The sequence below is a fragment of the Mixophyes fleayi genome, chromosome 7 (genome assembly GCF_038048845.1).
Source record: "Mixophyes fleayi isolate aMixFle1 chromosome 7, aMixFle1.hap1, whole genome shotgun sequence".
Taxonomy (NCBI): domain Eukaryota; kingdom Metazoa; phylum Chordata; class Amphibia; order Anura; family Limnodynastidae; genus Mixophyes; species Mixophyes fleayi.
Window position 1 is genome coordinate 146,276,037 of NC_134408.1, and position 16,866 is coordinate 146,292,902.

Genomic DNA, 16,866 nt, shown 5'->3' on the forward strand with positions numbered 1-16,866 from the left:
CATCCGGGTGCGCGGCGCGGCGACGTCAGACGTCAATGACGTGATTCCCTCCTGACTCTGACGCTGGTTCCCCCGCGAGGAGGTTTCACAGGTTCCCGCCAAATCGTGCGGTGTGTGACAGGCGGAGGGATCCAGGCGGAGGGAGCCCGCACACGGTGAGTGCTGAGCAGGGGGGCCCGTCCTCTGACAGGCCGGGGGCCACAGCGGTGACTCCGGAGCGAGCGGCCGAGTCACTGTGTCCTGACCCGAGATGTGCAGACTCCCGGCGTCTCTGCGGGACAGGCTGGAGTGACATGCTGGCACCTGTAGTCCCACTGCAGCAGATGTGTCACAGGCTGGGACTTGTAGTTCCATAACAGTGTAGAATTGCATGCTGGCACCTGTAGTTCCATTGGTGGTGGAATCCCAGGCTGGGACTTGTAGTTCTATAGCAGCAGATGTGTCACAGGCTGGGACTTGTAGTTCCATAACAGTCTAGAATTGCATGCTGGCACCTGTAGTTCCATAGGTGGTGGAATACCAGGCTGGGACTTGTAGTTCTATAGCAGCAGATGTGTCACAGGCTGGGACTTGTAGTTCTATAGCAGCAGATGGGTCACAGGCTGGGACTTGTAGTTCCATAACAGTCTAGAATTGCATGCTGGCACCTGTAGTTCCATAGGTGGTGGAATACCAGGCTGGGACTTGTAGTTCTATAGCAGCAGATGTGTCACAGGCTGGGACTTGTAGTCCATAACAGTCTAGAATTGCATGCTGGCACCTGTAGTTCCATTGGTGGTGGAATCCCAGGCTGGGACTTGTAGTTCTATAGCAGCAGATGGGTCACAGGCTAGGACTTGTAGTTCCATAACAGTCTAGAATTGCATGCTGGCACCTGTAGTTCCATAGGTGGTGGAATCCCAGGCTGGGACTTGTAGTTCTATAGCAGCAGATGGGTCACAGGCTGGGACTTGTAGTTCTATAGCAGCAGATGGGTCACAGGCTGGGACTTGTAGTTTCATAACAGGTTGGATTGGCATGCTGGGATGTAACTCAGCAGCTGGTGCGATCACATGTTGCATTTATTATCATCATATGTTACATACCTAGAAGTATCTGTTTAATTTAAGCATATTTCTGATGTTTGGACCACAGGTATTTGCTTTTTTTTATTGATGATGGAAAGTTCATCAGGCTCAGTCTGTTTCAGAAGTTTCCAGTTTAAATAATGTCTACAAAATCTGATGCTATGTGATAGAAGATACACACTTCCATGTTGTTGTTCCTTAACTGTTAATTCAGTTGTTTCGCCATACAAAATCATTTTATTAACATTACACAGTGATCCCTCTTTATACCTATATATCTTAAAATACAGCCCAAAACTGGGTTTACAGAGTGGTTGTTGTAAACAAGCTGATATATGCTGGCTTTAATATATTGGAATACACTTGTGTGTAGAAAATAGACATTGTTGTGGCGATGTTACAAAGGGATCATTATAAAGAGGAAGCATTTTATGACAGAATTGGGAGATTACAGAAGGGTCAGAAGTTTCAGGTCCTGCGATTACTAAACTAGGCAGCAAGTTATTTCTAAGGCTTTAACCACACTAAGGGGCTGATTCAATTGTCTGTGATGTCCCTAAGAACAAAGTGTTAATGTGTTGGCTCAATATAACCTCTGTCTTTATGGTTGCAAAGTTTTTCAGGTAACAGTTATCATTTGTAAAACATAATAACTATTGTAATTCTTTTTGTTTAACTTTTACAGCACAAACCTATTTCTAGTATGCAGTCTCATGAAGACGTATATCTTTCTCTACACATTTGGAAAATATCTGAAATATAAGATGCATCCTTAACTTACCATTTTTTTCCCCTACATTTTTTTACATTATAAAATTTCCAGGTTGTTCTTGGTATTGGATCTATTGTTTTTCTGTCTAACTTGATACATTTGTGTCTTGTTTGATGTTGATGTTATTTAATGTGTTTTAAACCAAAGAAAACATTTACAATGTTTTGCTTTTCTCTTTCAAACTTTAGATTATCTATTGTGTGGGTAATATCTATTTGAGTACAAATGGCTTCGTTGTGCCTGCGAGGTACAATTCGGATACACTGTCTAAATATGGGAACATCGAAATGGAAGGAAGGCAGTTGTGAAGTTGTTGAAAAGGACAACAAGTTCAGCCTGGTTGTGAATTTTAATGCTGGTGGGATACCAGCAAAATTTCAGGTTAGCATCTTGTTTTCATTGTAGCAATATATTACATAGCACTGTATATGCATTTAATTATCTTAAGTCAGTTTGTACTCCATAGGAAGCCTTCACCTTCTGAAAGCTTTGATTGTGTATATTCATCCAATAGTTTGCAATGCACTGGTTTGAGTTAAGTTGATTGGAATTTTATTTATTACCTAAGATTTTAGATGCTATTGGCATAGACCGTTCCAAACAGTAATTTGCTCTGAATACATAATTTTAGTTTATTTATTTTTTCGGTTGGATTATGATAATGTTTTTAAGGAGTGTTTCTGGTGGGCAGGAATAATAGTCAATATCAGAATGCAGCAGAACAGAGTATATTGGGAGATGTTTACTTATTTGGGGCTGCTGGGCAGTATCCTGATATGAGGAGCGGAGTCAAATGGGATGCCACAGATAGTAGAAGGTGCAAGGTACCCCAACAGCACAGAATAGTGATGTGGGACAGTTGGGTGTCACACCTCTTTGAAGTATCAAGCATTCAAGTTTTTATTGACTTGTGTACTTGCAGAATGTAATTGTTTTTAAATTTGTATTTAATGTAACGGTAACATAGAATGGAAGATTTAAAAAAAATAATCATCGTTCTTATTTCTTCAGCTTAATCAAAACATTAAAAATGTTGTTCTGAGACCAGCTGGGATGAAGCAGAGTCGGTTGATGCTTACTCTGAAAGATTCTAGTTCTCTCACTATTGATAAGGTTGCATGCAAGGATGCTGAGGAGTTGAAGCACTTCCTAGATTCTATTCACCTTGACAAAACGCAAACAGGTAAGCATTTAATCTTCTAGATATCTTATTAATCCACTTTTGGGCAATCCGTTCTCCACAAATCACCTCTCCTTATACAGTTGGTGTACCCTGTTACTTGAAGCTCGATAATAAATGTAATGCTGCTTAATTTCCCTGTGGTAAACAAATGCATTACAAACGGTCCATAGCTCTACTATAGTGCTCTATAGATGGCCTTTGTTGTGCCCTAATCTGAAAAAAATACAGATTTCAAGCTGAACATTGTCACGTGACTGTATCTTCTGTGCATTGTAATGACCACCAAGATGGATTTAGGGAATATTGTTTGTAAATCTGTAATATCTCATGTTAACATCAATGTTTTTCCAGTGAAACCAGCCCAAGGATCCGCAAGCTTTGGTGGTATATTGGGGAACAGAAGTACCCAAAGAGAAAGCATCAGACCCTTGACTAACAACCGAAATCAGGTAGCAAAAAACATAAGAAATGTAACATTTAGTGCCAGTAATAAGTCATGCTCTATGTAAATGGCTGAAATAGTCATAGAACTGCTTGTTTTCAGCAGTGGGAGCTACCTGTGGGCAATAGAAAATCTCATCCCAGTCTTCATACTTCATCATGGGGATTAGACCCTTCCTCTTTACTTCTGACAGTTGTCCCTACGTTCCTTGATTCCCTCCTTCCTATTAATGCATTATCTGATTTATGAGGATGACCCAGCAAATTGGGTACTCAAACCTTGTGTTATAAACATCTGGAAAAAATCTTTAAGTGGGAACCCAAACTCCTCTACCTGTTAAGGGCTTTCATCCAGCATCCTCATCGCTACCTGAGCATCGCAGGGAGTTTTAATCTTTGCTCATGACCAACTAGTAATAAAACAAACTGCTAAAAACTTTGTCCCAAAAATGTTTTTTATCAATGTGTACTAGGTGTTTTTTGTGTTTAACCGTATTGCACTCTCTCGTTTTAAGACTCCTACCAAGAGAGTAAGCTTTGATGGCAAAGATGAAACACCAGTGAAAAAACAGCTAAGCAGTAATGGAAGAATGCTAGGGAAATCCTCACCGAACAGCATGACCCCAAACCGTGGTGGGAATCTCCCAGCAACCTCTACTCCACATAGGACCAGCCTGATGGAAACCAGGTATTCAACCAAGACACAAATGCTGCAGCTTCATTTTATAGATTAGGAAAGAAAATCCACCCAAGGCTCTGATGTTTCCAAACGTCTAGAGAAGGTGGCACCAAATGCTTCAGTTTCAACAGTAGGATCCCTCTGGTACAAATAGAAGATTTCAGGTATCAAGTGTTTAAGCCACCTTGTCTATTGCCCCCCAAAAAAACATTTGAGAATCCGAAAATATGGAAAGCTCAAGATCTGACTCCATGAAGTATATTTACTAAACTGCGGATTTGAAGAGGTGGAGATGTTGCTGTAAGCAATCAATCAGATTCTATTTATATATTTGGTACATTCTCCAAAATGACGGCTCCACTTTTTTTGACCCCGCAGTTTAGTAAATATACCCCCATGGAGTGGTTTCCAGAAGTCCATGTGGCAGATTTTATGCTGGTACATGAGCGTGTATTGGATATTTTTTTTTTTTTTTAAATCAATTCTTTTTATTCACATTTTCAAACAATATAGATACAGCATAACATAATTAACTTGGCACATAGTTCTAGTTCTTTTGAGTATGTAACCCTTCACAGAAGTAAATATAAAACATTGATCATATATGCAGCATACGATTCAGTAATCCTCCAATATAGCATTTGGCTCACTCGGGTATAACTTCCCCTTCCTTCCCCACCGAACTGCAGCCCCCAACCCTAGTATCCAGTCATCCAATTGATTACATATTTTTGGTGACGTAACTTAGTCTGGTGTAGCATAGAGATGGCCACCAGTGGATGAGCGTGAAGGATGACCTCTTTGTTTTTGCTGTGTGGGAGTGATGACAAGATCCACCTTTCCCAGTGTATCGCAGATTAATGAAACCGTTGGCCTAATCAAACTACATTGTCAAGTACACAGGCTCCATATGCCATATAATTGACACGCGACTGTTTTATGTGCAAGTTTATAACCCATGAATATGGCAAACTTGCTTTTTGTTTGGATGATATTTTAATTTCCTTTTGTCCATGTTTTAGTTTTATTGTATTATCTCCTGTTACACTTTCTTATCCATCTGTGTCCCCAGCACCAACAAAGCATTAACAGACCCTGGTCGCAAATTTTTAAATAGCAGCCGCGAGAAACAGCTGAATCTGAAGCAGACTGAGGAAAACCGCCAAGGTGCATGACGTTCTCTGTGCTTGTAAAGTCATTTGTTTTAATGTTTATGTTCATTGGGGTGTTAGGGGTTGGATTAGATAAGTCTGTCTGAATAACTTATGCTCCAAGCTTCTAATGTGTCATCCTTTAAGATCTATCTGGCAACAATAACCATTAGTTTAGTAATGTATACTTTATGATTTATTTCACTTGAGGATGGTGGTAAATACTTTGCTAAAAGAATAACTCTTGAATAAAGACTTAAGGCTGCTCCCAAAACTGAATGCTTGGGGATCTTATTCATAAGCGCACAGGTTAACTGGTAGATGTAGTAGTTTTCCCCAGGTGAATATAACAAATTAGTTGAAACATTGATATATGTGCCGCTGTGACACGTTCACAACCTGATGTGTTTGGGGAGAGCTGATAAGTTTTGGAACCACTTCTAGCCCAGCCTGTTCCATTCACAGCGTAACTTGCAGCAATTTGTTCTGTTGAATCATTGACCTATTTCTTTCTTTCTAGATGTATATTGACATTCTGTTTCCTTAACTGCATATTTTAGGTTTAATGCCCCTGCAGTCATCATCCTTTTACAGTAGCAGGTTTACCCCAAAGGAACATTCTGGAGGAAATTCATATACAGACAGGTATGGGCTTTTCCTTTTCCTTTTTTTTACTCATTTACTTTTAATTTACTTTATGTTGTGTGTTCTATACTATTGCTTAGTACATATGCTTTTGTTCAGTAGTTAGCAGGCACACATTGCCAAGGAAATTGATAGTCTTTTGTTGTCTTCCATAAAGTTGTGAAATTCTCTAAGCTTGGGCAGTAGATAAACAGGGTCTTTAGAGTAGTAAGAATACATCGTACAAAGTAGTACCTCATTATTGATTGTTTCTTCCAACCTATAGGATGACTGGATCCACACAGCCCCCATCTGCTAAGAGAAGTTTAGTCCTTCCTTCCCAACCTAGCCCCCTCTCAGCAAAAAAACTCAGACCCAATCAGGATTATACTGGATGGAACAAGCAGAGGGCGCTCTCAACACATCCTCAGCCGCAGCAGCTGCAGGGGTAGGTAACGGTGCTTCTTCCCTCGGGAGACACGGCACTGGTACAATACTGACTCCTCCTGATTGTCACTTGTTGACCTAGGCCCATGTCCCTGGACATCCCACTGTTCCTATATTTCCCGTGATGTAAAACGTGAGAGGATTAGGATCTTTGTGCCTACTGTTAATTTCTTGTGCATTTGGGATCATAGGGATTTCTCACCAGTTTAGATGTTCTCTGCAGCTTTGGTTGTTGTAGTTTCCTTTCAAACAGACTGGTTAGCTTGCGTCATGCATGGAGGGTGGTTATTGCCTGCAAGAGGAGTCCTCTTACTTTATGTCCCACATCCACTGTTCCTGTGCTCCTAAATTAAATTGGACAAGGAAAGGTTTTCATGTTTGTGCAGTTTATAAAATGACTAATAACTGTTCACTCTCCAGCTTCTCCAACTTGGGAAACACCTGCTACATGAATGCAATCTTGCAGTCCCTGTTTTCCCTGCAGCCTTTAGCCAACGATTTGCTCAAACAAGGAATTCCATACAGGAGAATACCACTGAATGCTTTAATCAGGTACGAAGCAGAATGCCCAAACTGGATATTTGCAGAGTAATTTAATTTACAAAATTTCCTTTAAATCCGTGCTCTGTGTTATAGACGCTTTGCATTTCTGCTGGCAAAGAAGGATGTGTGCAACGCTGAGATGAAGAAAGACTTGCTGAAAAAAGTGAAGAGCTCCATCTCCGCCACAGCAGAGCGATTTTCAGGTTACATGCAAAACGTACGTTACCCCCCCCCCCCCCCCCCTCCCGGCTGAGTTCCACCTTTTGCACAGGTGTAGTTTAGAAAACGAGATCCGGCGTTTTCTGCACTGTTGCAGTTTGTCTTTGCATCTCAATGTCCTTGGCTGTTCTTTGTAATGTAGCAGTGACCTGAGAATCGATATCTCTCCAGTATATAATGGCTCTTGCACCAACTCCTTTAGGATATAAACACTGTTGCTAGAAGTTGTTTTGAAATTGTACTTATTTCCCAGTATTGGTTTGTCGTGTTCCATATTTTTTTACATTTAATGTAAATCTTTTCCCACCAGTATGTTTACAGCAACCCTTGGAGGTTATGAGACTGCACTACGTCATTATTTATAATACTTAGTTTGAGTATAAGCGGACCTGGCTGTATATAAATGCACATATGTCTGTACAACTTTATTTTTATTGTATGCGTTTGGTGTTCTTGTAGTCTAATCGTTTCCCCACCCATGCAGAATTAAGTGAAATGTAAAACCGAATCCAAAGAAGGAAAATATACAGGAACCCCTCCTAAAACCGATCATCTTTTTAGGATGCCCATGAGTTTTTGAGCCAGTGCCTTGATCAGCTGAAGGAAGACATGGGGAAACTGAACAAAACATGGAAGACGGAATTGTCATCAGGAGATGAAGTTTCTGGTGTAAAAACCAGTGAAGATGTTGCTGCAACTCACATCTATACCTGTCCTGTGATCTGCAATTTTGAGTTTGAGGCTCAGCATTCAATCATCTGTAAAATGTAAGTCCAGTGTCTAATATATCTATAACTTGCATAATAACACTGTATTGTGCTTTACTCACATAGTCTCAGTACTGTATTATGCTTCCCAACTGACCTAGATGTAGGCATCTTTTATATATTTTACTGTGGCATATAGTAATTGCTTTTAATATTTGAGCTAATAACCTGTTTTAGGTTAAAGACATGGTCTACTTTAGGTGAACTCCTGTTATTTAAGCAGCCCATGTCGCCTTTTTAGTCCTTTTGGATGAGGTCTGTATTTGGCTCCTATTGTAGCAGACAGCTTGCAGGGGAGAGAGCTTCTGGTGCACGTAGGATTAAGTTTTAAATACCAATCCCTAGTAGGTGCTTTATATAGCATCTGATCATACAGCTAATGCTAATCAAATTAGCTGTAATGGATGATGAACACCCTCATCCTACCTGATTGGCTGGAGCCGTTTTGGTCTGCTCGTGCTGTCTAGCAAGGAGCCCGTACACGGCTAATAGTGGAGTTCACGGTGTAGTCTGAAGAGCCACAGGGAGCTAACTATTGTTTTGTGATAGTTGCCTTTGAACAGTTGATTGAGATTTGTATCCATGAACGTGTGGCATTGTCTCTGTGTATTTAGGTGTGGTGAAAAGGTCATCAAGCGGGAACAGTTTAATGATCTCTCCATCGATCTTCCTCGACGAAAGAAACAGTTGCCCTCGAGATCCATACAGGACTCCCTCGACCTCTTTTTCAGGGTATGTTGTAAGTAGAATATTTACATGACTTTAATGCAAGTCAACCTTAAGACTAAGAGGAGAGTTGTTGCTTTCAGTGAACGCCAGAGATGGGTCCCATTTCTGAATCCACAAACACCATATTTCAGTATATGCATCTTAATCCCAGGCATTAACAAGTAATGTATTTTGAAACAGAATTGTCCAAAACTCTAGATCTGTTACTGACCTTGCTGACAAGGAAGAGGCAGGGCTTTAAGATTTTTGTCCCATAGTTATGTGATTTCTTACTGTTGCTACATTACATTCAGTGTGGTAGAAGCCTGGTGTCCATAGCAGCAGGGATGCTGTGGGACAGATTGGTGAATGCATTGAAACGCCTGGGTAGCAGCTCCTCCTTGTAAAGAAAGTTACTTATTCCTGAGCATATATTCTGGAGTTCATTCATTCAGCGTGTATTTTCAGTAGTGGTTTATTTGATGTTTATAGTAAATAGATGTTCTGAACATTCTGGTTATTCCCTCTACACTTGCAGAAGTCAATACTTTTTTAGCTATGTGCATGCTTTTATCTGTAAACATGGTTGGCAAAAGATCTAACCGCACACTGTTTTCATATGCAGTTCTCTCTCCTCTTCAAAGACTGGCCCTATAAATGTGTAGTTGGATAAACGCTTGGGGTAGGCTCATTGCTTAAGCTGGATACACACTACAGGTTTTTCACACGATTATCATGCTAATCACATGATAAACAATTGTTAGGTCTGATATTGCATTAGTGTGTACGCTCCCAACGATCATGTGTTATTGTTCCAAAGCACATCATATCGCTTCATTTGATTTTATAAACGGACCAAAAAAAAATATAAACGATGTTGGGCAAGTTCTACAGTGTGTACGGACTCACAACCAGCCGTGTAGGCAGATAGAGTTTACAGTGTCACAATCTTTTCAGCTGATGGTTATGACAGATGAAGAGCACAGATCTGAAGGTAAATCATGTAGGTGTGTACACACAAATCTGCATGCTCATCGGGACTTTCAGTCGTTGATAAAATCGCTAACAATATCTCATTGGGAGACTTTCTGTAGTGTGTACCTAACTTTACTATGAACCTTACTTGTGGCAAGAGGTTACTACACACATACTGATTTAGTACAGAAGATGTTCAGTCATGTCAGGAAGGAAATGTTTCCTGTAGAGAGAGCATATAGAAGTGGGAGGCTTTTCAGACTTGGTGAACATTTAAAGTACCAAACTCCTGCCTGGGCCCCCTCTACACTCCATTGTTAGAGGATCCCATAGGATTTAAGAGAAATACCCAGTAAGTGCCAATACGAGGCCCCACCTTGTGGGGAAATGGACCAAGAGGAAAGCGCAAAGCCAAAAGCGCATAACTGTAATGGTCTCTATAGACAGAAGGCACTAAAGCAATAGGAGGATAAAGCAGACCCGTTCCCTTGGATCCATTAATCTTGCTGAACCAGTGTGTCGTGAGCATTTCAGTCAATGGTTTTAGGGCGTTATTGGTCTGCACTCAAATATTGGTTCAGCAAACAAAATGGCGACCACTGAAGTTTATAGGTGAAAGTGGTATTACATTTTCAGTAAAATTCCTTATTGACTGTTGAAAAGTATCATCAGTACATCTTTCAAAATGAGTTTTCATTTTGTTTCTATAATGCATCACATTTAAATCTATTTATCAGCAAGTGAAACTGTTATATCCTTTCACAGAGGGAAGACCTGGAATATTCCTGTGAAAAGTGTTATGGGAAGTCTGCAGTTGTAATGCACAAATTCAGCCGATTGCCCAGGCAAGTATTTTCTTACATGTTGTAGGGAGTCCTTAACAGAACAAGGAAACATCGGTCAGAATGGCTTGATATTGTGTCCTGATGACTTTATTTTTTTTGTGTGCAGGGTTCTAATCCTTCACCTCAAGCGATACAGTTTCAATGTGGCTCTCTCGCTTAATAACAAAGTTGCCCAACAAGTGATCATTCCTCGTTACCTTACACTGTTATCGCACTGTACAGAGGGCACCCGGCCTCCTGTGTCCTTGGGCTGCAACGCACAGGCTACACTGTATGTCCAATTTGACGTTTTTAGTTTTGCCTCTTTAACTGGCAATTTAAAATATCGTACGCAACTGTATTGTTTCATATTTCTTTGTCTCTTTTTAACGCAGGAGCTCCTCTCGTCCATTGAAAGCATCACAGATGGTTAATTCTTGTAGTTTTGGGAACTCCACTACACTTAGGTATGTGACAAATAGTTTTTCTGATATCTATTGTAGTAGATCATTAGAATGGACCTATCAAGATGGTCTTTTAGCGTTACATTATTGCAAAGCAGGAAAAAATGTCTTCTGCACTAGGAAGTAAGCAAAGAAGTTTCCTTGGAATCCCATTCATCCAGAAGAGAGTTCAGTTCGGCAGATTATTCTCTCTCCCGGAAAGGCTTCCACCAGGCCCACACAGCTGTCACATAATGAGGATTCCAGCCCAGGAACTTGGCTTTCAAATCGATGTGTCGGACAGCTCTGTGCTCTGTCCCGGGACTGCTTTCTCTACGCCTCTCCGCTTTACTGCTGTGCTGTGCGGGCTGATCAGAACCATCCCAGGGGAGAGAATGGCCAAATGAATAAATGCCCTTCTCTGTGTCTATTGTTGTGTTACATCTGTTTAATGTTACATATGTTGTACAGTGATTTGGTTCTTTATTTCCTTGTATTGTTGTTCCCCAAAAATTAGTGAGATAGGATTTATTGAATAAAAGAAAAACCTTTTTCATTTTTTGAAGGGGAAGTTTAAAATTACTCTTACCATTTTCTATTTAGAAAGCAGACCTTTAAATCTGCAAGCACCTTGCCCATTTGTGTGGAGTCTGAAAGCGATGACGAGCACCTGAAGAGGAGTGTAGCTTTCAGCCAGAGGACAAGTAACAATACGGTTAAAGAGCAGCAGCCTGAAGACCAGGACAAGGTGAAGACTCCATCTCACATCTGACAGCTTAAACTGTTCTGTAAGGGAGCGCATAGGGTACACCTGTTCTGGCTGTTCTGAAGGGTGGGACTAGGGTCATTCATTGCCCTTATACTGTATCTGCTCATAACTGTAATTATAGTGGCCTACTATGATTGTAACAAACATTTGAATCAGAGCTGTATGAATATCTGATGGAATTTCTCCACACATCCCCCCAAGAACAAGTTTGTACAGAGAATGTTCGATTTAGAACCTAGTTATTTTGAACTCGTGAAAGTCCCTAAAACTGCTTATTCAGTCTATTTATTTTTTCTTCTTCCTTTCAACACCCCCTATTTCTGTACAAAAGAAATCCAGAGTGGAAAGCCCAAAATGTCCAGAGATGGCAGATGGATGCTATGATGAAATAAATGATGAAGAACTGGTGGCCGCTGTCCTGGAAATGAGCAAGAAGGACTTTTCACCGTGGCTAGCGGGGAAAGACGAGGAGAAACCGGCCAGCAGTCCGGACACCGGCTTCGGTGGAGATGATGATCTTCAGGAAGCTGCGGAGAGTATGGAAGTGTTAGAGGAGGAGAAGTCGAAGGCTGTAAAAGAATCTGGTACGTATGGAGAGATGTGCAGGGCTTACTCGGCCAGTGCTGGTATTCTTCTAACTCCTTATGCTGCTATAATTTCTATCATGGCCATGCATGTGCAGACCTTGGTTGGTGAGACTGCTTTGGGTGCCTATCGTCCAATCAAAGATCCCAATCTCCATACTTGTTTGCATGTGACCCAAGTTAATAACAGGGTTTTTGATGTGCTGTTCCAGGTGCAGCTCAGTATAGTGACATGACCAAGGACTTTGATGAAAACAAAGAGAACAAGACTCCAGAAGGCTCTCAGAACGAGGCCGACTGGATGCAGTATGACCTGGAGAGAGAACGTGAGGAGCAGGAGCTGCAACAGGCTTTGGCCCAATCTCTCCAGGAGCAGGTGAGTTCAACTTAAAATAAGTGTTGTTCCTCTTGCAGCACATACATCTGGAGTTACTTTTATTTGTGCCCCATATTTTATTTAACTTGGCTTACAAATCGGGTGCTTAAAAAGAATCTTATTTATTGCGGTTACAGGAGGCTCGGGAATTGAAGGAAGATGATGACCTGAAGAGAGCAACAGAGCTGAGTTTACAAGGTGACATCTTTTATCTGTCCTTCAGTCCAAGCTTGCAGTGCTTAATGTAGAGGACAATATGGGAACTAAAATGAATTATATAAGTGGTTTTATCCCTTCTCAATGTGTAGAGGCATACTAGAAGCATTGTCTGCAGAGACATTAGTGTGGCAGGGCAAGAAAACTTAAAATTTTCCTATAGTGTTGATAAACACTAAGACCAGAAGACACATTGTAAGCTGTGACCACGTCTGCATTATGCAGGAGGAGGGTCTGCTTGTTTTGCTGTAAAACAGGATGGTAACTGGTAATTCTAACTGCTGGTTACAGAGTTTAACAGCTCTATGCTGGATGAGATGTCAGACGAGGATTCTGGAAATGAAGACGTTCTGGACATGGAATACACAGAGGAGGAAGCAGAGGAGCTAAAGAAAAATGCTGAGGTAATAGGATAATTTTTTGCTTCTTGATTTGTTTTCATTTTTGTTTCTTGGTATTCTTAATTATTGCTTTGAGTGGGTTGGAGGGCTTAAAATGCATATTTACCAGTGGATAAATGCCAGTATTCTCTCTCTACTCAGACGCCACACACAAGATCGGGTGTTCTTAATTTGGACAACACCATTCTTTATCTATTCCTATACATTGGGAAATTTGTTTTCGATACACTTGGATAATTTATTTTAACTTTTGCTTTACGTACCATGTGTTAAACACTGAAGTGGCAACATGTTTAAGGATTGCATCTTATAACATTAATGTTCTTGTTACACAATCTCTTCCTCCTCCATCCGCCACCATGCTGCCCTTAAAGCTAACTGAGGCAGCCAGTGTAAAAATAAACACTATTGTCTTGTCCCACTTAAATAGCTGTACCACAAATGCAGAGTTACAGCCACGCAATACTGTGAGGTTATGAAGTCTAATTTGTATATTAGTGTTTTGTGCCATGTGTTCAGTAGTCTCTCTATCCACCTGCAGGTTGGAGACCTGCCCCATTCGTATCGCTTGGTCAGTGTTGTCAGCCACATCGGATGTTCCTCCTCTTCTGGTAAACAAGATATTGGCTATTTAGTTTTAAAATTGCCCAAAACTTTGGCATTGATGCAGCTACAACATTTTATTTAACTTATGATTTCTTTTAATTGTGATGGTATTTATTTATCTTTTGCTTGTTTAGGCCACTATATCAGTGATGTTTACGATATCAAGAAGCAAGCCTGGTTTACGTACAATGATCTGGCCGTGTCCAGAACGCAAGAGTCCACCGTTCAGAGCGACAGAGATCGCAGTGGCTACATTTTTTTTTACATGCACAAGTAAGCATTCATCCTGTAGGTTTTCACCTTGTTTTAATGAACCACTTCACCAAAAACTAAATGTACCCTTTGCGTGGTGATGGAGTTGAAAGTCCTCCGTCCAGGGGGCACAGAGGTGAAGGAGCAGGCCAATCAGGTTTTAGAATTTAGTGCCCTCTGTGTACCCGATGGTCAGCAATGGGTTAAGAGAACGCATTTTACAGTGAGTACAAAAATCATCCTCTTTTGATGCTTTGGGGATAATTTTATTTTTCTTCTGCAGAGAGATATTCGATGAACTTCTTGAGGAGGAAAAGAAAACTACGACCACAGACGCAAACAGGTCAGTCAGACCCCAGATGTGACCCCCTCCCCCCCTGGAGTGCAGACCTGTACACTTGAACTGGACTCTGAAATGTATAGTTACTTTGGCTTTGTGAGGTGTTTCCTGCCGTGAAGATATGAAAAGCACATTTATGGATCTGGATCTTCATGCCGGTTGTGTGGCTTGTTGGAATCTCAAGACTGTAGCGCAGTCTGGTAACTGCAACAGAAGACCCACAGCTTCATTTGCTGATGGGATTGGAAAGTATTTGTCGTCCTGTCCCTTTCAGCAATAGGATTTCTAAAGGACCTTGGATTAGTAAGCAACTTCACAACACTACATGATTGCGGTTCCTTATGCTACCTGTGGAGGCTGCTTCAGTCTGTTTATTTTTTTTTGTTGTTTTTCTTTTGGTCTCCTCTTGCTTTCCGAAAGAATTGCTAGCACTGGTGTGCTGTTCACTGTCGCAGCCTGTTATTTTAATGGACACAGTCTTTGCTTTTCATTTTTGAAAAATACAATTTATATAAGAGATCTATCTTTTGTTATTACTTTGTAATGGGGGCTGTTGCTGTAAGTGCAAGTATACGATTAACTCTCCCCTCACAGACCCGTTGGTGCAAAGCAATAAAATAAGTGTGGGACGGTGCAGAGGATTGTGCGAGCTGCTCCGTGTGACTTATGGTAAAATGACGGCAACATATGGGGCTCAGAAACGTTCGACAATCAGCACTATCAAAAGTCATCAAGATGACTCTTTTAACAGTTTACTTTTATGCATGTTGAGTCTCTTTAGTCTTGTACTTCATAGGGCATTATTACTACACCATTCAGCTGTTATGCAGTTGTTCTCCACTCTTCCCATGCATCTCGTTTTATACGAGTTGATTAATTATTCATAGCTACTGATTAAGCTCTTCACCCATGAATTGTTTGCTTGGCACAGATACATGCAGAACATTAATCCTTTGTTAATGCATCGTCCTTTATTTTGCCTGTCCGGCAAAAAAGTATCTCTTGCTATGTTCATGTTGCAGTTTTTGACCTTCCACAATGCAATTTGTATAAACCTTTGTGTAACATCTTGTGTTTTTTTGTTTGTTTTTCTTAATCCCGGGTAAAAATGTATTTTGGTTTAGATGTATATATTCTATCATATTTATCTATTTTAGGCTTTGTTTTTATGTTGTCTTTGTTCTGTAAGATACAGACTTATAAAGAGGATAAATAATTTGGTGCATCTGATGGTTTTTTAATGTTTGGTTTTAGCATAAACAAGTTTATAAATAACATTTATTTGTAAGGGTTAATTGATAATCTGAGCTGTATTGCGTTCAAGGAGACTGTCTGACCTATCTGGCTGCTGGGATTATAACATTGAGACTTGGAGCAATGTGGAACTGGACAGATACAGGGTCACAAATATATCAAGCACTTGCTTTCATTGTTTAACTTTACAGTGCCCCTGTTCTATTTTCTTACAATTATTTAAAAAAAGTGTAACTAAGTACAAATAAGCAATCTAAAGCTGTCTTGTGATTGGTCAGAATCATGACGGTCAAAGAAAATGCCTGAGTGTGCACAAAATGGTAGTTTAACATTTTGCAGCTCGGTGGTAATATTGTTAAAACGATTACCGCAATTCCGAACACCGAGGAGACCTACCAATAAAAACCAAATTTATTAAAAACTGATTTCAATATAAATAGACAGGGCAAGCATGGTGGTAAGTGTTTAGCACTTCTGCCTCACAGCGCTGGGGTCATGAGTTCAATTCCCGACCATGGCCTTATCGGTGTGGAGTTTGTGTGGGGTTCCTCCGGGTGCTCTGGTTTCCTCCCACACTCCAAAAGCATACTAGTAGGTTAATTGGCTGATAGCAAAAAAAAAAAAATTGACCCTAGTCTCTCTATCTATCTGTCTGTGTGTGTATATTAGGGAATTTAGACTGTAAGCTCCAATGGGGCAGGGACTGATATGAGTTCTCTGTACAGCGCTGTGGAATCAGTGGCGCTATATAAATAAATGGTGGTGATGATACCTGAAAACCGACGCTTCACATCTCCGATGGCACCATCATGCTGACCACAACTTATTCGGAATGAAGAGCTCTTCGGCACTACATTTTGATGTCATTGCGACTTCTTGTTAATTTAAAGCGGCACAGTCGGGACCCTGCAGGTTAAGTGATCACGTAACAAAACCGTACCCCACCCTTGATGCTTTACTATGGTCATGGACTATGCTAGTTAGGGAACAATTGAATGAATTTTGGGGGTTAATGGGCAAAACTAAGCGTTAGAAATGTTTCAACAAGAGCCCAGCATTAATATTTGACATAAATGGACTCCAGTTACCTATAACGTGTTTTTGATTGTTGTGATATTTATTTTTGCCCCTTTAAAACTTTTAGGGGAGTATTCAATTGTTCCTCCGGGCGCCGCCGGAACGAGCGCGTTAAAACTATTACCGTTTATACGGTAATTACTCGCTC

General features: G+C 40.7%; 1 protein-coding gene across 1 annotated transcript; it reads left to right on the forward strand.

Annotated features, from left to right (window-relative positions):
• The first annotated feature begins 18 nt into the window (after positions 1–18).
• USP37 (ubiquitin specific peptidase 37) lies at positions 19–15,456 on the forward strand. Its single transcript, XM_075181053.1, has 23 exons — positions 19–155; positions 2,028–2,220; positions 2,851–3,022; positions 3,374–3,471; positions 3,979–4,151; positions 5,215–5,309; positions 5,854–5,938; positions 6,204–6,365; positions 6,785–6,916; positions 7,001–7,124; positions 7,688–7,893; positions 8,508–8,625; positions 10,342–10,421; positions 10,528–10,692; positions 10,796–10,867; positions 11,447–11,591; positions 11,944–12,196; positions 12,409–12,572; positions 12,710–12,770; positions 13,080–13,192; positions 13,731–13,800; positions 13,930–14,068; positions 14,331–15,456. Exons 2-23 carry the CDS (start codon positions 2,065–2,067, stop codon positions 14,410–14,412), a joined length of 2,865 nt encoding a protein of 954 aa, XP_075037154.1. The 5' UTR covers positions 19–155; positions 2,028–2,064; the 3' UTR covers positions 14,413–15,456.
• Positions 15,457–16,866: the final 1,410 nt, after the last annotated feature.

Bases quoted from the DNA above. Each gene is read 5' to 3' on its own strand.
- USP37 (XM_075181053.1), top strand. From the start codon at position 2,065: ATGGCTTCGTTGTGCCTGCGAGGTACAATTCGGATACACTGTCTAAAT. The intron at 5,310-5,853 runs GTGCATGACGTT...TGCATATTTTAG, and splicing joins GACTGAGGAAAACCGCCAAG to GTTTAATGCCCCTGCAGTCA. The intron at 5,939-6,203 runs GTATGGGCTTTT...TCCAACCTATAG, and splicing joins GGAAATTCATATACAGACAG to GATGACTGGATCCACACAGC.